The sequence below is a fragment of the Chionomys nivalis genome, chromosome 5 (genome assembly GCF_950005125.1).
Source record: "Chionomys nivalis chromosome 5, mChiNiv1.1, whole genome shotgun sequence".
Lineage (NCBI taxonomy): Eukaryota > Metazoa > Chordata > Mammalia > Rodentia > Cricetidae > Chionomys > Chionomys nivalis.
Genome location: NC_080090.1, coordinates 54,689,792 through 54,714,900, shown reverse-complemented (window position 1 = coordinate 54,714,900; position 25,109 = coordinate 54,689,792). Strand labels below are relative to the sequence as shown.

Below are 25,109 nucleotides of genomic sequence, written 5' to 3'. Positions count from 1 at the left end.
TTGACAATACTAACAGATAAACAAAACCACCAGAGCCTATTGTCTTTGTTATCAAAGTTTATTACTGGGATCAGCTTCTATTTAGTGGGGAGTAGCAGTTTCAGTGTGCTATAGTAATTTTCTGGTTAACTGTTATTCTGCTAAACAGCTGTACTGGGGTTGTTCAGCATAGATCGTCTTCAGCCAGTGAAGAACTCCCAGAAGACCCTGGCAGCAGAACCATTACTCTAGAAAAGTTCCAGTGCTATGCAACCTGTAAGGCATCTCAGCTGATGAGTGATGTTAGAGAATGAAACAGGAGTTAAGTCCATTTTCTCCTCTTTGTTAAGATACCTGGCTTCTATGTGGAAAGCCCAAGATGGCATCTTTTAAGCTCCCAAGCAAGAGAAAGAAAGTCGGGAAAGAGGACAGGGAAGGAGGGAAAACCTGATGGGATGGGGAGTAACAGTTGTCATGTGGGGGTGACAGGACAGCACAGACAAAGCCAATCAGAAACAAGATGTCTGTTCATTCAGATCTTAGAAGTCATTCTCATGTGTTTGGAACTCTGAGAAACTGGTGAAAACAGATCAGAAAAGTTGACAGCAAACAGGAAGATGCATACCCGAGCAGAAACTGGTAAAGATGCCATGCACAGTGCAGTGTCCACATGAGCTGAGCGGAGGAAAAGTGGTTACAGCAGCCTGGTGGGCAGACTGAGTATTTTGAATGACAGACCTAGCAACGGCTTTGCCTATGAGGTTCTGGTAGAATTTTTGTAGCATAGATAGCTTTGAAGGAATGTTTTTCTTAACAGTTGACTTACACAAGAATGCAAATTACTATTGTGGAAAAAGTCAATGACTCATACCTATTTTTGTGAAGTCTGAAAGCAGCTGTGGCTCACGGCCCAATCCTTCCCACTGCCCTTTAGATTAAAATATTAAAGAAATTAACCAAGTAAGTATGAGTCAGTGGGCCTTGTTCTGTGTAGACAGCAGATGATTTAGAGACTTCTGCAAGCAGCCTGAAGAGCAAAGGCTCGTATACCAAGGGTTGCCTCATTAAAGAGGGTAATAGGAAAAGTAGGGTCATTAACCCTAAAAAGGTCTAGCTGCTGACCAGATTAGGAAGGTAAGTCTAACAGCATCATTTATTTTAAACTCTCATCTTCCATACTAACCTAGTTTACCTCTAGAAAAGCCATCTTCCAGCACCAAGCCAGTGTCTTGATTTTGTGGTTATTAATCTCATTCCCTCAGTGACATGTGTAAGAACAGCAGTACAGGAGTGATGGCTTTCTACCAGAGCTTTTCTGTAGTCTTGACCTGTGTGGAGTCAGGCTCTACTGAAGCGTCTGCAAAGGTTTATACTTGAGGTTTCTGCTTCACAGAGGAGACACGAGAGCTGTGGTGACGTGGCGCATCTTGGTGCTGAACAACATTCTCTTCTCCAGGAAATATCTTTGTCCATTCGTGTTTACAGGCTTCTATAACGAGCAGAGGAGACAGCTCCCAAAGGAGGAACGGGGCAGAATGTTGTTCTAAGCTTGTTGCTAAACTTAAGGGTCTTAGGCTTGGCTGCCACTGGATGGGATAGGGTGGGTGGGGCTGTCTTGAGATGGGATGCTCAGGCTGCTGTCCAGACCTGAGATGTTCAGAGCCTATTGCCCTTTTTGGCCCCTCTGCAGCCATCTTCTTACAAGTGCTTTTTTCTTCCAGGTGCTTCTATCAGTTTCATTTGCTGGAAAACAGAGAACCTAAATATGAATTAGCTTAGATTCCTGGATATTTCCTAACTTTAAAATATAGCATTCTATTCCATGACAGGAGGTTGTTTTAGTGCCCCTTGTGTATCCCTGTCTATTTCTATTACTCCCCGATGGCATCTGGAGGGGCAGAAAACTCATGCTGACTGGGCTGAGTACCTGTGTACACAACTGTGGTTTAGCATCGTTTCCTGCCCTCTCCTCTTCCGGGACAGGTTCTGATTGGGTTCGAGTGGTACATTGCTTAAAAAATTACAAATGTTTTCTAACAGAGGGGAAAAGCAAGAATGAGAAAAGACAAAACAACTACAACTACAGCTGCCAGTGGGGGCAGCAGAGTGGGCAGTGGGGAAAGAGCCTGACTCCACAGGACTTTACACAGTGGGGGCAGCAGAGTGGGCAGTGGGGAAAGAGCCTGACTCCACAGGACTTTACACAGTGGGGGCAGCAGAGTGGGCAGTGGGGAAGGAGCCGGACTCCACAGGACTTTACACAGTGGGGGCAGCAGGAGCTTGACTCCACGGGACTTTACACGGCGGGGGCAGCAGAGTGGGCAGTGGGGAAGGAGCCAGACTCCACGGGACTTTACACAGAGTGGGGACATGGGAAGATAGATCTGTTATCTTGGATGTAATTTTATAACTGCTCTACCCTAGGATTAGGGCTGTGTCGAGGGTAGGATGTCAGGGTAGGAAGGAGGTGTATGCCACTAAGAACCTGTGCTTGGGTGGAGATTTCCATTGGGATTTCAAAATGTTGGATGGTGGGTGGGCAAGTAAAATGTACACTAATAAAAATGTCTTTTCTTCTTTTTTATAAAGGGAAGGTATGTTAAGATAGTTTGAGGTCTCCTGTTAAGAGACGGGCTGTAGGTGAAAATGAGAATGGGTGAGGTGTCTGTGCTTCCCATGTATCCCGTATTCTGGTATTCTCCTGCTCACTCAAGGCTGTGGGCTTTCCAGGTGGGCTCTGCCTGGCTCCCATACCTGCTTTCTTCCAATGTCGCTCCTCTTCTGCTTCCCTCATATCACCTGATGACCGTAGGGCCTTAAACTTCACTCACTATAGTACTATTTCTAGAAACCAATTTTCAAATAAAATTTATTTTTGTATGTGTGAGACTGCACAAAGATATGTGTACCATATGCATGCAGGTACTGGCAGAGGCCAGAAGAGCACTGTACTCCTTGGAACTGGAATTCCCTTGGTTGTGAGCTGTCATGTGGGTGCTGGAAACTGAACTCTAGTCTTCTGCAAGAACGAACAGTAAGCACTCTTAACTGCTGAGCCATCTCTCGAGCCCAAAGATTTATTTTTAATTTTATATATATATATACTGTGTTTCTGTGTAGAAATGAGTATGTGACTACAGGTTAAGAGGTCCCTGGGTCTCCTGATGCTGGAGTCACAGGTGATTGTGAGCTGCATGATGCAGGTGCTGGGAACCAAAGGTTCTTTGCAAGGGTAGCACATTCTCTTCACTGCTGAGCCAGCTCTGCAGCACTTTCAAGACCAAATTAACACTTTTCAGACATCTGTTGACAATAGGAACTGACTGTAATGGTTCACCCCAGCTAAGTTCCATGAGACTAAGATGATGTTTTAAAACTCTCAACATTTCCTAGAGGAAAGCAAACAATAGGCATGGGATGATCACCCCAGGACACAGAGCTGAGGCTCAGAGGTACTAAAGCAGACTCTACTATCTCCCTGGGTTATGGTCCCACAGATCAGCAACAGGCAGTGCAACTATGTTAAGTAATGCAAGCACACAGACCAGCCATAAAAGTTCAGAATTTTTAAGAGAAGAAAGTTATCTTCCCAGACAAACTTTGTGAATGGAACACTGTTGGACCAAGTAACTTTCTGAAGTAGTACTGCGCTCATGTGAAGTGTTCCGGCAGCTCCCTGTTCACCTTACCCACTACAGAGGTATTCCTGGATCCAGGCCACAGAACAAGATTCCAAAGAGAATGTTGATGACCTGTTGTTTACACTGTGGCATGGCAGGCTTTTTTGAACAGAATTGGAAAAGGGAAACTCGTGGCCAGAAAAAGGGTGAGTGCTAGGCATGACCGGGGCATCAGTGATGGTGAGATCAACTGCTGGCCAGTTACCTCAACTCTTCCCTCAGTTGACCGCCACACTTTCAGGATCACATTCTTTTGGTGGTTCTCTGGATAGCTCGCTCTCAATTTCCCACAGAACGTCATCTTCCTCCTCTAAGTTGCTGGAGATGTGGCACTTTCTGAACCCCTGGACAATTGATTCACTTGAGATGCTGTTCCATGCCATCATGACCCACTCCAGGAAGAGGCCCAGTGGTGGCTTCTTAGCATTTCCAGTGGGGCTCAGTGCCAGGTTCCCCGCCAGAAGCCAGTTGTAATACTGGGCCCGGACACTGTCATTCAGAGGCTTGTAGACCACCATATCCAACACCTGCAGCTGTGACGTCAGACCACCTGGGATGATCACCATGTCTGTGTTCATGCTTTCCATGGAACTCTTTACCGAGTCGGTGGCATGACACCGGAAGCCATTCAGGATCAACATCCCTCGTTGTTTGGGCACAGCTCCAGTCCTCCGTTTCCACACAACTTCCAACCAGTCTTGCATCAAGTCCTCAGTCATCCACCCATAGCGGTGGCAGCGGATTTCCATGCCACTGGGGAACTTCCCAGGGGGAATATATGTTCCCCTCAAAATGATGTATGGGGGTAACTTCCTCCCATCAGCCAAGACACCCAGCATGGCTGTGATCTTCAATTTCTCCCTACCTGGTGTCTTGACCAGGACAGGCTTTTCACCCTGGTTGTCTACAGTCACTCTAGAGGGCACTTCTAAGCAGATGGGTGTCTCATCTGCATTGCCCATCTGTGCCACTCCATAGTCATGTGTCCGGCGCAGAGCCAGCACGCTCTGCTGATAAGTGATGAGCTTCTCAGTCAGGTCCTCGGCCAAGTGCTGGGGAACCGGCACTTTATGCCTCAGAGATAGGTCATACCTTCTCATCATTCTTCTACACCAGCCCAGACTTGCCTTGAATCCTTTCTCTGGAATGTTCATTTCCTGGGCAATTTCAAGAGCTTTCAACTGCATTGCTTCCCTGGTGATGGGGTCCCCTTTGGCCTGCATATATCTGACATACTCGGCAACACGCTGGTCCACCAGAGCAAACCTTCCATTCTTAGGGCCTCGGAATGCCCGCCGCATGGCATGGGCATTTTGGAGCTGTGGCTTCACTTTTCGCCAGTCTCGAACATTTTTTTCCAATACCCCAAACTGCTTGGCAGCCTGACAGTTGTTGGTGCTTTCGGCATACTCCACCACCATCAATTTGAACCCGGCATCGTAGCTGCGGCGCATGCCCCTACTGAACTGAAACCTGCTAGCCAAGTCATCAGCTGAGAGGTCACACCCTGGGAAGCCCAGGGCCATGTAGAAGGGGTACCCCTCACTCCATTCAGGCAGCTCAGCGATGTCCCGAGGCAGATGCCAAAAGCTGTTGAATTGCTGAGGTTGAGGGAAATGGGAGGTGGCAGTCACTGGGCTTGCCCAATGTGGAGTGTTAAAGTCAGATTCTTCATTTTCTAGAAGATAAATAAGGGCAAAAATAATGCCATAATGTTTAATCTGGCACTCATAAAAGTGAACCAAAAGTTTAACAAATAACCCAGACTAAGTCCTTATCTATGTCCCAATAGCATGGGCTACCCAAATCTTATTTTCACAGTACTCGAGCAAAGAGACCATAGATGCTATGAAATATAGCACAGCCACCAAGCTATGAAGTGACGAGAGAACTTTCAGTGGGAACTGAATACAGGTACTAAACATGGAGAAAATAATATCAGGACCACGTATGGATGAAAACGATGTTTATGTGTGGGCCTCGTGGTGTAGCCCTGTAATCCCAGCTATTTGGGAGGCAAAGGCAGGAGGATTCTCAAGTTCAATGCCACACTGTCTCAAAATATAAAGGAAACAAAAAGACAGCTGGGGCTAGAGCTTGCTTATCAGTCTCCATCCCCATTTATACCAGTATCACCCATTGCTAATGTGGATGGGGAGCCAAATGTCTCCATATTCCTAATACTACAAATATCTGGACGCACCATGCACTGACTCACAGCCCTGCAACTGAACTGAACCAAATCATAATAAAGCAACAAAAACCTACAGCAAAACCCAAGTTAGCAAAATGAAGCCTATACTGCAGACACCTGGCTCCTGCAGGACACAGACGGAACTGTGTCATCATCATACATTTCCATTGGGAAGGTAGTCACAGGAAACGGTTTATCGTGATTACCATATCTTCCAAAACATAAAGTATTATTAAAAACAGCTATCACATGCCATCCATTTTAAGAGGCATTCTCAACTGTAACATCAGTAAAACAAAAAGAAAAACATGTTGTGGAATCAGTGAAATATAGCATTTAAAACCCATCACAGAGAAAAGCAAATATATTTTGGTAGTCTCAAAATTATGATACATATGCACACATATGTGTATAAGTATGTGGGGGTGTGGGGGTGCACTAATACACATACTTTTCCCCCCTTCTTTTGAGGTTGTCTCATCTAGCTCAGGCTAAGAATGACCTTGAACTTCAGATCCTCCTGCCTCTACCTCCCAAGTGTTGGGATTAAATATATTTTTCCAACTCTTTTGAAAAATTAGGTACTTCTTAGAAATAACTATCCAAATGTGTACTACAGCTCTTACTGCCTTTCCTACCCAGAGGAACAGGAAGCCTCGAGTAACTAAATCTACCAGTGTGCTTTGTCCCTCCTCTCATTATGCCCAATTTGTAGAGGCACATGGCATGCTGACAAAGCAGTCATGCTCTCTGGTGTGGACCAAATGCTGTGTCAGCCTCAGGTCACTTCATCCATGCACCATGTGCACATCACAGTGGAAACTCACAGCCAGTAACGAAGAACTGGAGGCCCAGGAGACAAAGGTCACCAAGTCCATACAGTGCTAAAAAGGGATCTTTGCATTCCAAAGCCTACACACAACATTTGTGCCTCACTCCTAAATACACTACAGAATACACACTGAAACCGAAAACCTGGCTTGTTTCCCTTGGGTGTATGTTGAACTGGTTCACGCAGTACCTGCAAAGGTTACTCCCTGGAGCCGCCAGTCATCAGAATTAGGATACTCCTCTTCTCTTTCCAACCGACTGATCACGTCTGGCTTAGGGAATGGGAATTCTGTTCATAGGAAATAAAGCAGGGAAATAACTGTGTATTATGGAGTAAGGAACACCCTCACCCCACTGAAGAAGACAGGAGCAGAGCTGGGTGATCCTTAGAAACACAAAGGATGGAAAGCACAGGCGGGGCATTCCTGGACCTCTGCTAATGGGAGCTGGTACTAGCAACAGCAAAGTACACTGACTAGCAGGGAGGTGGGTGGATACAATCGTGGAAACAATCAACATTTTGGAACCCAACTGATCAAAACTGGGAAATTCTTCCAAACGCCTATGCTCTGAGAAGAGGGGTGATGCCAGTCTAAGTGTTAGGGGGAGCACTCTTTGTGCACACCCTCAAGTGTCTGAGGACAACAAAGCTTTCCTTCCTAGATCCATGATGACATTTTAAAGGCTACACTTTTTGTCTCATGTTTTTTTAAGTAACGAAAACACTTGGGCCAAAAGAGGACTGTTTTAAGAGCTAACACGAGTTTTCAAATAGAAAGGCGCCATCTGTATGTCCTGCCCAAATCAAAACCAGGGAATGAAGCTGGCACAGCATGGGAGGAGAGTCCCATTCAGATGAGGAGACTAGATGCAACAGAGAAGACAGAGATAATGATACACGTCTCTGGGTCCAGAGCTTCCCAGAAGACAAAGGAAAACAAAGCATTACCCAGGGACAGGACAATCTCATAATTCATCCTCATGACTTCCCGGTAGAGGGCTTTTTGTTGCTCTGTCAAAACTTCCCACTCCTCATCCGAAAAATATATGGCCACCTCATCAAATAGGACTGGTACCTGGAACACGAACAATACTTTCTCAATGATTAGCAAGTACAGGCACAGGTGTGCACATCTGATGGGCTGTGACAGACAAGTGGGTACAATGCAGCCTTCACTCTCACAGGTCAGGTCAGGGCTCTCACCCAGGGGGAATGGTCTGTCTATTCTCACTGCTCTTGGGGACAAGTGCGTGGGAAACCTCCTGTGTCCCACCACCACAGCAGCTGCCATCATCAGGGTGGGGGACTCTGGGCATCGTCTCCTCAGATACTGCATGAGATCTGCTCACAGTTCACCTGGGACTCCAAAGTCAAGACTCAGCCATGCCCTGAATAAATATCCCCATAAAGCTGTCCATCTCATCTTACAACCTCTCTATTGCCTAGCCAGAGACCCTAAACTGAACAAGATTACTGCTCTCCATGGCATCTTTGAGGATCACAGACTTTCTTCTTCTGAATGAGTCAACACTACACCAATGCTGTCCTGAGAGTCATCTGGAGAAGGCACCTTACTAGGCCCTTCCAATCTAGGCGCAAAAGCAGCAAAGAAGGGCTAATTCGGGCCTCACATACAGAATGAGAACCCAGCAAAATGGTAGGTAGGCTTTTATGCTAGACTAGGATGCCTGCTCCCTTCCCCATTCTTCCATCCCTTTTTCTGGGTCCCAGAAGGAGGGCATGCCTTCCTAGCTAAAGGCCAGCAACCAAAATCTCTTACTTTTCCAACTGATTTGCTTTCTTTTCTACTGCATTTTCTTTTGGGGTCATTAGAAATCCTACTCCAAAGCTCATATTTAGTGTTAAGAAATCACCAATGAACTTATTTCTGGCATTCTCTCCTTCAAACTTATTTCTCAAAGCTCTATCTTGGGGCTGGGTGATCATATTTTTTCTCCTTAGCTTAGAAAAAAAAAATCAAGTGTATATATGGCTAGCGGCCTCTTCAAGATCAAGTGTCTGTCAGTCACTCACACACCATGGCCTTTCTTCCCTTGTCATCTAGACCCACTTACTATACTGTTACCACCATACTCTTTTCTATATGCAAACACTTGCTGGGAAGGGCCCTGTAACTGCTCCTTGATTTCCCCCAATAATCTCACAACAGAGCAAAGATTTCCAGTTTATCAAGGGCCGTGGGGATGGGCTCAGGGGATCCTCATTTCTAGGCAAAAGACACACAGTCAATAGTGGCAAGGTTGAGACACGAACCCAGCACTGTGTGAGTCCAAGGCTCTCACTAGAGAGGAGAAAGCTTTGTCCCAAAGGACTCTCCATCCATCTTACAGCTGTATTAACTGCTCATTGTTCCCTGATGCCTATCTATCTCTGCCCACTATCCCCCTGGGCCCTTAAGGTCCTCTTCTTTCACACCCACCCATCTCCCAAGACCGAGCCCAGGCACACCGTTCTCCAGGCTGTACACACACCTGCACGGCACCTTGATGTCCTGCTTGTAACTCTGGCTTGTCACACTGTGCATTTGTTTCACTTCTCTGCTCATCACTTAAATCTGACTTTGCTGAAAACAACCTGCAATTACTTTGTTTCCCTAAGCCAAAGATGCTTCCGATAGCCCAGTGGTTCTCAAGCTTCCTAACACTGTGACCCTTTAATAATAGTTCCTCATGCTGTGGTCACTCCTAGCCATAAAATTATTTCATTTTTGCTACTTCAGAACTTTAATTTTGCTACTGTTATGAATTGTAAATATCTGCTATGCAGGACATTTGACCCCGAGAGGTATCATGATCCATAGACTAAGAACTACTTCTATAGCTAGTATGCACATACTATATATTGCTGAATGAGTTATTGAGGCAAACATATTACCTCTGGATTTCTCTTCTCTTGTCCTACTTGGAACAGTTTAAAAATTAAAATTTTGTCAATAAACCAAGTCAACTCTTTGGAGTAAAACTGAACAAAACTTCTTCACATGTGGAACAGCAGGAGGTGTGGTTCTTAGGCTTTCCTCAGACTTCCTCAATCTGAAAACCAGGCAGCTCAGACTCTATTCCTATTACCCAAGATTTTAAACAACTCTCTCTGGCCTTTTCACTCCCTTACAAGTTCTAGATCTAGGCCATAACTATTTATAATCTCCTGTTCACTGACAGGAGAATGCAGGCCTAGTTGACTAGAGCTGGTGTGGAGGCTCATCTTCTAACTAGAACACGGTTAAAGTATCTTCAACCAAGTCCAAAACAAGCACCCAAAGCACAATAGAGAGGCTTAGAAGTCTCCCCAGAGCCCTGTGAAGTTGAGGCAAGACTTTGGGTCCTGCTATGCAGGCCTTTTATTTGCTCAAGAGCAGCAGAAGGTAAGCAGTGCTGGCTGCAGTTAAAGCTGAGCGGCAGGCAGGCGGCAGGCAGTTCACGCTTCTTCATTCCCCTTGGCCTTACCGGCAATTCCTGTCCTTCCTCTCTCACGTGATTAAGGACTCATCAGAGGAGTGTTCTCCAGTTTGTGTGCACTATCTTGCTCTTCTGGGAAGCTGGCGTCCCAATCCTTATCTGCAAGGGTAACTGTTCTGAAAAGCACTTTCCTACTAGAGGCTTACTAGAGATGCTGCACCTGAGGAGCTAAAACCACTGTATCAATGGAGCCCTGCGAGGTTAGGCACTGCCCAGGGTATTTCCAATCACGTAAACATATTATCTCTTTGAATTATTTAAATAAGCTATGGATATAGGGACTGCTACTGAACTTTTATGGCTAAGGAAGCAGTGGCTAAGTAGCTTAGCTGAATTCATACAGCTAGAGTGTGATTCCAAAGCCAGTGTTGTCTCAACAGGAAACCCTGGCCTTACCAAGGTGATTAGTATGTAATCCTTCCCAACTCTGCTCTACAGAGGCCTATTCATGTAGACTGATGGGTTTAAGACTCATTCCTCAAAGTTACTCAGGCCAGCTCTAACTACCCAGCACAGCACACCATGTCCCATCCCTCGACTTTACCTTTTCCCACTGCATGTTTTGGTTCCAGCTTCAAGGTGTCTCCTAGCTCCACCCACAGCCTCTCTTCCAAGCCTCTGACCATGCTGTTCTCTTGCCTGGAGATGACCTCTTCCTTTCCTCTGCTCATCCCACTCATTATAAGGCTCAGTTCAAAGTATATTTATTCTACTTGAAATTGTCTTTCTACTCCCATTCTATTACAGAGCATACTTACATGTGAGTACTTCTTACGAACCACTTTATTAAAAAATATGCATTTAAAATAGATTCTATTTTCTCTTCTTCTAATGTGCTAGATGAGCGTCTCAACCATATGTTACTGACATTTTGGACAACCCAGTTCCTCTCTGTATGTGCAGGATACCTTCAACTGCACTGCAGATGTATAGGGAGATCCTTGGCTCAAACCAAGGATGCAATAAAGGCCTCACACCCCAACGTCTACTTTGGGTCATAACAACTAAAATTACCTCCATATACTGCTAAATGTTCCAGAGTGGGGAGGGGCAAAACTGTCCCCTGCTTAAGGCTAGGCTTTCTGTAAGAAGCACACTGTCAGGCCTGAGTGAGAATCCTGAGCTGCTCTAGGCTGCTTCTTTCCCTTATGAGACTAGGGGCTGCAGGAAGGCAGGGATTTGTCTTAATGCTGTGCAGTGGCTGTCAATGGACAACTGATTTCCTGGAGCTTCCAAATGTCCAAACCTGAGCCCACCTCTCAAGCTGCAGGGCCTCTTCCTCCAGCCTCCAGCTACTCTGCTCACTTCTTTCCTGGGCAAGGCCTGCTTTTCTCATTTCTTCAACACAATCAGATCTCTACTTTGACTACACCCGATTTCCATACTGCTCCAGCCTCTTTAGATATTCTGGGTTGCTCGATATAACCTTAGAATCCAGGGTTTCTGCTGCTTTGAGGTCTTCAAGTTCCAGAACTGACCACTGCGTGAGTCAGAAGACAGGGTGACAAACGCTAACGGGTAAAGGTAGCACAGCTTCAGATCAGTGAGCCCAGAGCCTAGCGATGCCCGGCAGTTTACACTGAGACATAACACACAAACGCACTCTGCTGGTAGGGCTGTGGCTCAGGAAGCCAGTGGACACAGGGATCTGGGCAGTAAAGCAGGTATCTTTTGGTACCTGAGGTCCTGTAGGAAGGGTGGACTAGGTAATTTGGAAGGTGTTCTATGACAAAAGGCTTCCCTTTTATTGGGCAAAAAGGACATTATGTATTGATGATATTGATAATGTTTATATACAATATAAAACTAAGCAATATCCATTATTACTTACTAAAAATATTTACAACTCGTGCTTAGTTTCCATGCCTCCAGTAACTACTGTAAGCAAACGCATGTATTAGATACCGTCGCACTTACACTTGTACATTCCCTGGAGCTTAGCATTTCCACTGACACGGACACACAGACACACAGTCACACACACGCGCTCGCACGCGCAGCACTCAGCGACCCGAGTCTTAAAGGTATTTGGTGCCTACAATATCTATGATGCTATTAAGTCAGGCACACAGGAAATGGGTGAATGACAGTGTCAGGCAGACAAGGTCTCAGTTCCCGAGGCCTGAAATCAGCCTTGGTGCGGAGGCCCCGTTCCCATCACCATCCCTCCCTCCACAATCCGCACTGCCTTTTGAAGCCACAGGGTTTTTCCCTCAGGAATGCAAACATGAGTCTGGGCTATTTTTACTTCCCACATCTGCCCCAGGAGGAGACCGAAGGCAAACCTGGCTCCCAGGCTGGATTCCCACACCCTCTTACTTACCCACGAGCCTTCGGAACCAATCAGTACTTTCTGCATGTCTATGGGGGGGCCATCCTCCAATCCCCGGATCCGAATCGCCTCCTCTTGCTCTTCTTTCGGAGTCATGTCTGGAGGGTAGGCTGGGGACTCCATCTCTGTGCGCAAGATTTAGCAGACAAGCCAGGTGTCAGTGTGAACTCTCAGACCGAGAGGGTGGTTAAGACACACACAAACCGGCAAAGCACTGTCTGCTTCCAGCTAGAAGACAGGGATTCAGGGAAAGTGGCTATTTCATCATTATTAGAGGGGCTGTAGGCAGATAATATATTTAGCTAGCTTCAAATACTTAAAGCATTTTGTGGTTCGGGAAACCTGACTAGTTATCCCAGACCATTTGTGCAGAAGGACAGAAGTGAGAGCAGCGGAGGGGCAAGGGGAGGTTTCAACAGAGCACTGACAGGCCTAAGCTTCCCACTGCCAGTACCAACTGAACACGGAACCGGGGCCAGAGGAGAGCGGTGCTGATCTGCTACCAGGCCAGAGTCTGAGTCTAGACAGGACGTTTGACTAGTTAGCACAAAAACTTATCACCTGGATTTTCCAGATTCACAGGCGCTATCCACAGGCCAGTCCAGAAACTTAACAGTCTTTCTTCCTTAAAGGACCTCCCAAAGCCAAGTCCGTGAGACGGAAGGGGGTGTGCCTGGGGGGCGAAGGCCAACCCAGACCTGGCAGGACTCCTCGCCTCTGGGTCGCAAATTCTCTGTACTCGAAGCTTCCTCAGGCTGGTACAAAGAGCTTCCCCTTAAAAGACTGCCGGCAACTGCTGGGTGTGTAGGGAGTGTGTATCTCGTGCGTCCCATCTTCCGGGACTTCCGAAGCCAAGATCTTCCCGGAGTTCGGAGTCAGCGTCTCCAATGTTTCCGGAGGCGGGAGGCAGCCTACGGAGGCAGGAATACCCGTGAGGTCCCGGGAGCTTGGGCCTGAAGTTGGCCGCGGCCTGCACCAGGCTTCGGGGCGGGAGGTGGGAGGGGCCGGCGCGAAGGTGCCCGCCGCCGCCGTCGTCCCTGCTCACTCCAGCCATCTTGCCCGACACTTCCCCCGCCGCCCCTGCACACGCTCCCAGCTCGGGTGCTCCGTGCACCTGCGGGGCGGCGACGTCCCGCACCGCCCACCTCCCCGGCCGGCCCACAACAAAGACGGCGGCGGCGACAGCTGCCATCCGCGGCCCCCGCCCGGCCGCGGCCCAGCCTCCCCCAGACACCAGCCCCGAGGAGGGGCCGCCCCAGCCCCGCGTCCAGCGCGCACTCACCCCGGCCGAACGGGCGGTGTCGCCGCCGAGGGCGACAAGGGCTACGGCCCAGCATTCACCGCGCCACCGGTTCCTCCGCTCCAGCCGCCCCAGCGAGGCCCCACGCGACCGAGCGAGGACACGTGGTGGGAGGGGAGGGGAGGGCGGGACCGAGGGTGTTAGGGGCGGGGCGTGAGCGATGACGTCAGCGGGCCTCGGCGGTGCTTCCGGCGACCTCGGTGCTGCCTGCCGACCTGGAGCACTCGGGAGCAGAGCGGTCTTTCTCGGTGGTTGGCTCGGTTGTCGCCGCTGAGGTGGGCGTTTGCTCGGCGAGACACCAGTGACCGCTCGGCACAGGCGTCCAGGAATAATGCACTGTGACCCTAGCCCACCGAGGAGGTGGAGGGGTGACCCGACTTCGCGTTCCTATTCTGCCCAGAACGCTGTTCCTGACATACCAGAGACGCGATTTTTGCAGTATTTACCATTAACTCCCAAGCATGTAATCCCCTGGTCGAAGCTGCTGTGTAGAAGTTCTTTCGAGTTGTTTGCCTGCAACTCTGTGGAGAATATAGCAACAATTGAAAGACCCCCAGTGCTGGGGAGACTCTCACTAAAGTCTACGGATAACACGACAGCCCTCCCCCCCCCCGCCCCCCCCCCCCCCCCCCAGTAACTCACGAGAGACCGTCCTTGCTGCAACGGAACCGGTGCAACTGGGTCCGAGACTCATAACCCACGCAGGGGAAGAGTTCGACCCCGAGTGACTGGGAGAAGGAGTTTTTAAGGGAAGAAACCGCAGCCCAGTAATCCAAAAGGGTCATAGAAAATTCCGAAAATCCAGTGATGGTCACAAGGGGTCAACTCCCTGCCTCTCGTGACCACTCCCAAGGTCATAATCAGCTAGTTCCTAAAACACAGTACAATGATAATCACAAGGGGGAAACTCTCCTGTTTCTCAAGATTACAATCTAACTTTATCTTCAGCTAGTTCCTGAAACACAGTCACTAAACTGGCTAACGCTAGATTCCTGATTCTTCTCTTCCTGGTTAGATTTTTGGCTATTTTCTTCCTGCTGGGGGCGGGGAGTGGGGAACACCTGGATTTATCCAGGTCTTTCACAATGTTCCAAGAGACCCCGCAACCCTCATTATTCTAGAAGATTCTCCGGTTAGATTTATGTTGGGAGCTTTTTTTTTTTTTATTCTTTTTTAATTAAAATTTCCACCTGCTCCCCGTTTCCCATTTCCCTCCCCTCCTCCCAAATATTGCCCCCTCCCCCCAGTCCCCTCCCCCTATCCTCACTCCTCTTCTCCTCCCCCCACACCATTCCCCCTCCCTCTCGATACTGGAGAGCAGTCCAAATTCTCTGCCCTGCGGGAAGACGAAGGTCTTCTATCTATGTCCAGGAAGGTGAGCGTCTAAACAGGCTAAGCACCCACAAAGCCAGTTCATGTATTAGGATCAAAACCTAGTGCCATTGTCCTTGGCTTCTCATCAGCCTTCATTGTCCGCCATGCTCAGAGAGTCCAGTTTCAACCCATGCTTATTCAGTCCCAGACCAGCTGGCCTTGGTGGGCTCCCAATAAATCAGTTCCACTGTCACAGTGGGTGGGTGCATCCCTCGTGGTCCTGATTTCCTTGCTCATGTTCTCCCTCCTTCTGCTCCTCATTTGGACCTTAAGAGCTCAGACCGTTGCTCCAAATTGAGTCTCTGTCTCTACCTCGATCCATCGCCAGATGAAGGTTCTAAGGTGATATGTAAGATATTTATCAGTATAGGACAGGGTCATTTCAGGTTCCCTCTCCTCAGTTGCCCAAGGTACTAGCTGGGGACATCTCCCTGGACACCTGCGAACCCCTCTAGAGTCAAGTTTCTTGCCAACCCTAAGATGGCTCCCTTAGTTAGGATATATACTTCGCTGCTCCCGTATCCTCCCTTCCTATATCCCAACCATCCCAATCCCCCAGCTCCTCCCATCCTCCCCTTCTCATGTTTCTCATCCCATTTCCCCTTTGCCCCATGCCACCTCACCCGCAAGTTCCCAGTTTTTGCCCTGCAATCTTGTCTACTTCCCCTCTCCAGGCGGATGACTATATGATTTTCTTTGGGTTCACTTTCTTATTTAGCTTCTCTAGGATCACAAATTATAAGCTCAATGCCCTTTATTTATGGCTAGAAACCGATTATGAGTGAGTACATCCCATGTTCCTCTTTTTGGGTCTGGGATACCTCACTCAGGATAGTGTTTTCTATTTCCATCCATTTGCACGCAAAATTCGAGAAGTCATTGTTTTTTTACCGCTGAGTAGTACTCTAATATGTATATATTCCACACTTTCTTCATCCATTCCTCCATTGAAGGGCATCTAGGTTGTTTCCAGGTTTTGGCTATTACAAACAATGCTGCTATGAACATAGTTGAACAGATACTTTTGTCATTTGATGGGGCATCTCTTGGGTATATTCCCAATAGTGGTATTACTGGATCTTGGGGTAGGTTGATCCCAAATTTCCTGAGAAATCGCCACACTGATTTCCAAAGTGGTTGCACAAGTTTGCATTCCCACCAGCAATGAATGAGTGTGCCCCTTTCTCCACAACCTCTCCAGCAAAGGCTATCATTGGTGTTTTTGATTTTAGCCATTCTGACAGGTGTAAGATGGTATCTCAAAGTTGTTTTAATTTGCATTTCCCTTATCGCTAAGGAGGTTGAGCATGACCTTAAGTGTCTTTTGGCCATTTGAATTTCTTCTGTTGAGAATTCTCTGATCAGTTCAGTGCCCCATTTTTTTATTGGGTTCATTAGCATTTTAAAGTCTAGTTTCTTGAGTTCTTTATATATTTTGGAGATCAGACCTTTGTCTGTTGCAGGGTTGGTGAAGATCTTCTCCCAGTCAGTGGGTTGCCTTTTTGTCTTAGTGACAGTGTCCTTTGCTTTACAGAAGCTACTCAGTTTCAGGAGGTCCCATTTATTCAATGTTGTCTTTAATGTCTGTGCTGCTGGGGATAAACGTAGGAAGTGATCTCCTGTACCCATATGTTGTAGAGTACTTCCCATTTTTTCTTCTATCAGGTTCAGTGTGTTCAGACTAATATTGAGGTCTTTAATCCATTTGGACTTGAGTTTTGTGCATGATGATAGATATGGATCTATTTTCATTCTTCTACACGTTGATAACCAGTTCTGCCAGCACCATTTGTTGAAGATGCTCTCTTTTTTCCATTGAATACTTTTAGCTCCTTTATCAAAAATTAGGTGTTCATATGTTTGTGGGTTAAAATCAGGGTCTTCTACTCGGTTCCATTGATCGACTTCTCTGTTTTTATGCCAATACCAAGCTGTTTTCAATACTGAGGCTCTGTAATAGAGTTTGAGGTCAGGGATGGTAATGCCTCCAGACGATCCTTTATTATATAAGATTGTTTTGGCTATCCTGGGTTTTTTGTTTCTCCATATAAAGTTGATTATTGTCCTTTCAAGATCTGTGAAGAATTTTGATGGGATTTTAATGGGGATTGCATTGAATCTATAAATTGCCCTTGGTAGAATTGCCATTTTTACTATGTTGATCCTCCCAATCCAAGAGCAAGGGAGATCCTTTCATTTTCTGGTATCCTCCTCAATTTCTTTCTTCATAGACTTGAAGTTCTTGTCAAATAGATCCTTTACTTCCTTGGTTAGAGTTACCCCAAGATATTTTATGCTATTTGTGGCTATTGTGAAGGGTGATGCTTCTCTGATTTCCATCTCTGCTTCCTTATCCTTTGTGTATAGGAGGGCAACTGATTTTTTGGAATTGATCTTGTATCCTGCAACGCTACTAAAGCTGTTTATCAGCTGAAGGAGTTCTTTGCTGGAGTTTTTGGGGTCGCTTATGTACACTATCATATCGTCTGCAAATAATGAAAGTTTAACTTCTTCCTTTCCAATTTGAATCCCTTTGATCCCCTTATGTTGTCTTATTGCTATTGCTAGAATTTCAAGCACTATATTGAAGAGGTATGGAGAGAGTGGACAACCTTGTCGTGTTCCTGATTTTAGTGGAATAGCTTTGAGTTTCTCTCCATTTAATTTGATGTTAGCTGACGGCTTGCTATAAATAGCTTTTATTATACTTAGGAATGACCCTTGTATTCCTAATCTCTCTAAGACCTTTATCATAAAGGGATGTTGAATTTTGTCAAATGCTTTTTCCACATCTAATGAAATGATCATATGGTTTTTTTCTTTCAGATTATTTATATGATGGATTACATTGATAGATTTTCGTATGTTGAACCAGCCCTGCATCTCTGGGATGAAGCCTACTTGATCATAATGGATAATTTTTCTAATGTGTTCTTGGATTTGGTTTGCCAGTATTTTATTGAGTATTTTTGCGTCGATGTTCATGAGTGAGATTGGCCTGTAGTTCTCTTTCTTGGTTGTGTCTTTGTGTGGTTTTGGTATCAGAGTAACTTCCGCTTCATAAAAAGAATTTGGCAATGACTTCTCTGTTTCAATATTGTGAAATACATTAAGGAGTATAGGTATTAGGTCTTCTTGGAAGTTCTGGTAGAATTCTGCATTGAAGCCGTCTGGACCTGGGCTTTTTTTGGTGGGGAGGTTTTTTATAACAACTTCTAATTCTTCGCGACTAACAGGTCTATTTAGATTGTTCACCTGGTCCTGGTTTAACTTTGGTATATGGTACTTATCTAAAAAAGTGTCCATTTCTTTTACATTTTCCAATTTTGTGGCATACAGGTTTTTGTAGTAAGATCTAATGATTCTCTGAATTTCCTCTGTGTCTGTGGTTATGTCTCCCTTTTCGTTTCTGATTTTGTTAATTTGCGTATTCTCTCTCCGCCGTTTGATTAGTTTGGATAGGGGTTTATCAATCTTATTGATTTTCTCCAAGAACCAGCTTTTTGTTTCATTGATTCTTTGGATTGTTTTCTGTGTTTCTATTTTGTTGATTTCAGCCCTCAATTTGATTATTTCGAGTCTTCTACTTCTCCTAGGTGAGTCTGCTTCTTTTTTTTCTAAAGCTTTCAGGTGGGCTATTAAGTCTCCAATGTGTGCTTTCTCCATTTTCTTTAAGTGGGCACTTAATGCTATGAACTTTCCTCTTAGCACTGCTTTCATAGTGTCTCATAGGTTTGAGTATGTTGAGTCTTCGTTTTCATTGAATTCAAGAAAGACTTTAATTTCTTTCTTTATTTCTTCCTTGATCCAGGTGTGGTTCAGTAGTTGACTGTCTAGTTTCCATGAGTTCATAGGCTTTCTGGGGATAGCATTGTTGTTGAATTCTAACTTTAATCCATGGTGATCTGATAAGACACAGGTGGTTACCGATATTTTTTTGTAACTGTGTAAGTTTGCTTTGTTACCGAGTATGTGGTCTATTTTCGAGAAGGTTCCATGAGCTGCAGAGAAGAAGGTATATTCTTTCTTATTTGAGTGGAATGTTCTATAGATGTCTGTTAAGTCCATTTGATTCATTACCTTCCTTAATCCTCTTATTTCTCTGTTAGGTTTCTGTCTGATTGACCTGTCCATTGGTGAGAGAGGAGTGTTGAAATCTCCTACTATTAGTTTGTGTGGTTTGATGACTGCCTTGAGTTTTAGTAACGTTTCTTTTACATAAGTGGGTGCTTTTATATTAGGGGCATATATATTCAGGATTGAGACTTCATCCTGGTGAATTGTTCCTGTTATGAGTAAAAAATGTCCCTCTCCATCTCTTTTGATTGATTTTAGTTTGAAGTCAACTTTCTTAGAAATTAGTATGGCCACACCTGCTTGTTTCTTAGGTCCGTTTGCTTGATAAACCTTTTTCCAGCCCTTTACTCTGAGTAGATGTCTGTCTTTGTGGTTGAGGTGTGTTTCTTGTAAGCAGCAGAATGTTGGATCCTGTTTTCGAATCCAATCTCTTAGCCTGTGCCTCTTTATAGGTGAGTTGAGTCCATTGATATTAAGTGATATTAATGACCAGTGGTTGTTAACTCCGGTCATTTTTCCTTTCTCTCTTTCTTTCTTTTGGTAGTAGAGTTTGTGTGTTTCCCTTCTTCAAGTTGTGCTGGTGAAGGGTCATTAGATGTCTGAGTTATTGTGGGCATTGTTGGACTCCTTGGTTTGTGATTTTCCTTCTGTTACTTTCTGTAGGGCTGGATTTGTGGCTACGTATTGTTTAAATTTGTTTTTATCCTGGAAAATTTTGTTTTCTCCATTTATAGTGAACGAAAGCTTGGCTGGGTACAGTAGTCTGGGCTTGCATCCATGGTCTCTTAGTTTCTTTCACAATGTTCCAAGAGACCCCGCAACCCTCATTATTCTAGAAGATTCTCCGGTTAGATTTATGTTGGGAGCTTGTTTTTTTTTAAAAAAAAAAAAACAAAAAACAAACACCCTGTTGATACTTATTAAAACCCTAGGAGAGACTGAGTTCTACTTGGGGGCTGATTCATAGCTGAGAGGAAGGGGTGTGGATGTGAGGGGATGGAAAATTACCAAGAGGAATTATCAGAGGTTAAGGGATTCTTGCTAAACTCACTGAGCAGGATTCTTGTTGAAAGCAGGCTGGAGTGATCAGATATCAAGGGTGCTAAACTGACTGAGGGGGTTTCTTGCTGGGCAAGCCGAAGATGGGGCAGGCACCAAGGCAGAGAGGCCTCTCTCAGGAGAGGACTCAAGCCTAACTGATCAAAGAAATAACCTTTTTAAAAAAAAAAAAAAAAAAAGATTTATTTTTTTTAAATTAAACGTGCGTGGTATATATTTATGCCTGAAGGGATAAACAGAATACCCTTGGAGTTGAAGTTAACAGTTTGTGGTGAAGCACCCTGATGGAGATGCTAGGAACCAAACTCTGATCCTTTCCAAGAGCAGTGCGCTCAGTCCTTGAGCTGTCTCCACAGCCCCAAGGGAAGCTTTCTTTATATATTTTAAACGCATTGCTTATGCACCCGTGTGCATGCACAAGATGTACGTGTAAGCACAATTTCCATGGCATAGATGTACTGTGCTTTTAACACATAAAGTACAGTACCATGGATACAGCTTTGAAATGTTACTGCTGGCAAGAGGGGAGAAGGCTTAATCAATGGATAGAAACTACAATATTGAGAGCAGAGGTTAGAAATTCCTTGCTGTTGTCTTAATGGACAGCTCTTTTGATGTGTAAATTTAATCTTTTAGAAGCAGGAGTGACAGCTTAACTTGATTACTATTCTCATTTTAGCTTTTCTTTTTTTTTTTTTTTTTTTTTTGGTTTTTCGAGACAGGGTTTCTCTGTGGTTTTGGAGCCTGTCCTGGAACTAGCTCTTGTAGACCAGGCTGGTCTCGAACTCTCATTTTAGCTTTTCTGAGAGAAAGGGCAGTTTCCAGTGGAAAAGCAAGAAGGTTGTCAGGAAGAGACAAGGGTACTGAGTCATTGTTGGCACTTCAACTTCCTTAAAAAATGAATGTGAGCCTTTAATCCCAGCACTCGGGAGGCAGAGGCAGGCGGATCTCTGTGAGTTCGAGGCCAGCCTGGTCTACAAGAGCTAGTTCCAGGATAGGAACCAAAAGCTACAGAGAAACCCTGTCTCGAAAAATCCAAAAAAAAAAAAAAAAAAAAAAAAAATGAATGTGCGTTCTGATGTAAGAAAAGAAAAAGCAATACTAAGTTCTAGTCTTTAAGAGCTCCAATATTATTTAAGTATCCGTAAGAAGAGGCTCTTCAATGACCTATTTGAATCTTTTAAACTTGTATCAAAAAGATTTATTTATGTGTGTGAGTGTTTGCATGTATGTCTTAGTTTGTTCTCTATTGCTGTGATAAAACACCATGACCAAAAACATCTTGGGGAGGAAAGGGTTTATTTCAGCTTAACAGTGGTAGTCCATCACGAAGGCAACTTGAGGCAGGAACTCAAGGCAGAAACCTGGAGGCAGGAACTGAAGCAGAGACCAGGAAGGAGTGCTGCTTATTGGTTGGTTCCCCAATGTAGGGGCCGAATTATGCCCATATTTCACATTGACTGGTGGTCAGAGAATCTGAGCAGGTGCCAGGATATGCTAATGACATTCTGTTCCTTCTATTGTAAATTAGGAGGTCACCTGGGGAAGAGGTGTTTTCAGTTTTCATAACAAAATAGGCATAGGCAAGATGTGACCTGTGACCTAAATCATCTCCCTCTCCCCCCACTACCTAGGAAACATGCTAATGAAGTTTGTGTCACCTTCCCCCTCAGTTTACCTTGATATAAAAGCTGTTTGAAAAATAAATGTGTGTGGATTTCAGGATTTGAATGATCACTGAAAGTCCCTCCCAATACTCATGTATGAATTGTGTCTTCATTCCCATGCCTCCACCCTGGTATGAGAAATGTTTTATGTTGGGGCTGGACCCCAACACCCCAAAGCTTTCTCAGACTACTCTCTTATACCACCCAGAACTACCTCCCAGAGTTGGCATCACCCAGTAGGCTAGGTCCTCCCATGTCAATCATTAATCAAGAAAATGACCCACAAAATTGCCTATAAGCCAATCTGGAGAAGGCAATTCCTCAATTGACATTTCTTCTTCCCAGATACAACCAGCACAATGTATTTATGCACACTTGACAGAAACAACCAGCACAATGTATTTATGCACACTACGTGCCTATGAAGGACTGAAGAAGACATTGGATCCCCTGGAACTCTAGTAACAGATGGTTTGTGAACCACCATGCGAGTCCTGGGAACTGAACCAAGCCAGGTCCTCTGCAAACAATAAGTACTTAGTTGGGCGGTGGTGGTGCATGCATTCAATCCCAGCACTTGGGAGTCAGAGACAGGCGGATCTCTGTGAGTTCGAGGCCAGCCTGGTCTACAATAGCTAGTACCAGGACAGGCTCTAAAGCTACAGAGAAACCCTGTCTCAAAAAACTTCATCTGAATGGGGAGTGACTGAAACCAACCTCTCTTCTAGTAGTTGCTTTACATATCAGCAGAATGCCTATGTGACCAATGTAATGAATCTTTAGTGGTGATCTCGGTCTGATTTCTTTCTTGATCCTATTGAATTATAGCAGCACCACACCATAAGATTCCAAAAGGCAGGGCTAGAGAGATGGCTCAGTGCTTAAGAGTAAATATGAAGACAGGTAACAAGCTGGACATAGTTCTGGCCAACACAGAGGTGAGTGCAAACAGGAAGGCCACTGAGGCTTGCTGCCTGCCAGCCCCTAGGGAAAATTAGGACACACACACACACACACACACACACACACACACACACAGAGAGAGAGAGAGAGAGAGAGAGAGAGAGAGAGAGAGAGAGAGTTCAAGATCTAGAGAGAGACTCCACCTTAAAAAGAGTGAAGCAGAGAGTGGTTGAGGCAGACATTGGACCTCTTTCTCTACACCCAACTTCCACAAATTCTCCAAAGCTTCGAATCCCACACAATACTTACTTTTAACTGAAGTGTCTCTGAAGAGCATGCCTTTCTGACCTTGTTCAGTGGAGACCCCGTAGTCTTCAGATCAGCATGGCTTCTGTCATACTTCCTCCTTTTCTCTGGTACTTTGGCAGATTGAACTAATGACTCTGTCCTTTGTGTACCCGTGGCCCCGTTACACACTGTGCCATTGCTGAGGTATTGTGTGCTGAATGAACTCCAGTGCCCCATTCACTTGACATGGCCATGTGATGCACGTTGGCAAATAGAATGTGAGTAGAAAGAACCCTGTGCGACTCCTGAGCAGAAGTTCTAAGAGGTTTGTCTGTTTCCACATGAACCTCTGAGAGCTGATGACCTCTGCCGCGACAAAAACATCAAACTTCACTTTCATTCTTGGTGTCTTAGTTTCTTTTCTGTTGCTATAAAGAGATTTCAGAACTAAGCTGACTTATAGAAGAGGTAGTTTATTGGGCTTACTGTTTCAGAGACCGAGTCCATGACCATTCATGACAGGGAGTATGGCAGCAGGCAGGTAGGCATGGTGTGTGTGGTGGCTAAGAGCTTACATTCTTACCTGCAAGTAGGAGGCACAGAGCTGACTTAGAATTGTATGGGTTTTTGAAACCACAAAGTCTGCCCCTAGTGACAGACCACCTTCAACAAAGCCACGCAAATCCTTCCCAAATAGTTCCATCAACTGGGGACCAAGAATTCAAATATCTAAACCTATGGGGACCATTCTCATTCACTGGGTATCAAATGAAATGTGTTATGGATGCATCTTGGATGACCCAAAGGCAAATAACTATACATAGGAATCATCGCTATTTTCAAAGAACTGAGTCATGTTTTAGAGCATGCTCGTCATGATAGCCAGATCACCTTGGGCTGAGAGTGTTCAACATCAGCTTTCACAGTCATGCTCTGGGGTAGGAGGACAGATATCCTCAGGTACCCTTGATGAGCAGGGAAGAAAAGGGTAAGAAGAATGTCACCGATGAGCATATCCTCTCTGCTGAGATTCTGGTATTTTAGAGGGAGAGGAAAGTATGATTTCCCCTTAGAAATTACTCATTAAGGTATTCATGGGGTGATGTGGGATTTCCCTCTGTATGCTGTGAATACCATTGGTTAATAAAGAAACTGTCTTGGGCAGGATTAAAGAAAAATAAGCCATGTAAAGGTAATACATAGAGATTTTGGATAATACACAGAGAGTTTGGATTATGTATATTATTGTGTTTTCTTTGAATTTTTTTGACTATGAAGGAGCTAAGTACAGAGAGGCATTTCAGTGTATGGGCTACTAAACTAAAGCAACATATAAAGGTTTCTTGACTTCAAAATTTGAGTCTAAGAATATATTGCATGGAAAAGAGGATGAGAACCTATAGAATCCTTCCAGACTAATGTGGTTTGATGGACCAAGTCCCCTGAGAGGTCGCCATAAACACCCTTAGAAATTACTTTGCCCAACAAAAAGAAGGAAGCAGTTTGGAGAGAACTATGCCCATATTCCCAAATATTTTTTTATAAATGTTTGTTTACATTTAAAGGGAGATATAATATAGAGATGAATACTTTGCATTGGTATGGATCTTGGTTTATTAATACAAATTTAAGGTCAATTTTGTTATATGTCTATTTCTGCTCTCAATTAAGGTATTGTGTTTGTGCAGCTTATTTAAAAATGTAATGTATAATTACAAAATATAGGTTAATAGATAATCATCTATAATAATCTTGAAGTCATGTTAGTTAGGTCTTCTAGATATATTAGAGATATTTCAGCTAGATAGGTATTCTTCAAATCTTACAGAAACCTTCAGAATATGGCATTTAAAATGTTTTAATAACTTAGGACTTTTCATGACAATGAGACACATCTGCTCCTGGCAGCACCAATCTGCTTCAAGACAATGATGGGCATTGAAGA

The 25,109-nt window shown here is 44.9% G+C and overlaps 1 protein-coding gene across 3 annotated transcripts; it reads right to left on the bottom strand.

The window, feature by feature from the left end:
• Positions 1-49: 49 nt before the first annotated feature.
• On the bottom strand, positions 50-13,910 carry Pogk (pogo transposable element derived with KRAB domain). Of its 3 annotated transcripts, none has more exons than XM_057770208.1 (7): positions 13,779-13,910; positions 13,058-13,407; positions 12,488-12,621; positions 7,634-7,760; positions 6,875-6,973; positions 3,865-5,337; positions 50-1,738 (listed from the first exon to the last, which is right to left on the bottom strand). In XM_057770208.1, exons 3-6 carry the CDS (start codon positions 12,617-12,619, stop codon positions 3,878-3,880), a joined length of 1,818 nt encoding a protein of 605 aa, XP_057626191.1. In that variant the 5' UTR covers positions 12,620-12,621; positions 13,058-13,407; positions 13,779-13,910; the 3' UTR covers positions 50-1,738; positions 3,865-3,877. The 3 variants fall into 3 exon arrangements, with proteins under 3 accessions (XP_057626191.1, XP_057626190.1, XP_057626189.1); XM_057770207.1 differs by having other exon boundaries at positions 50-1,722; XM_057770206.1 differs by lacking the exon at positions 50-1,738 and having other exon boundaries at positions 3,531-5,337.
• Positions 13,911-25,109: the final 11,199 nt, after the last annotated feature.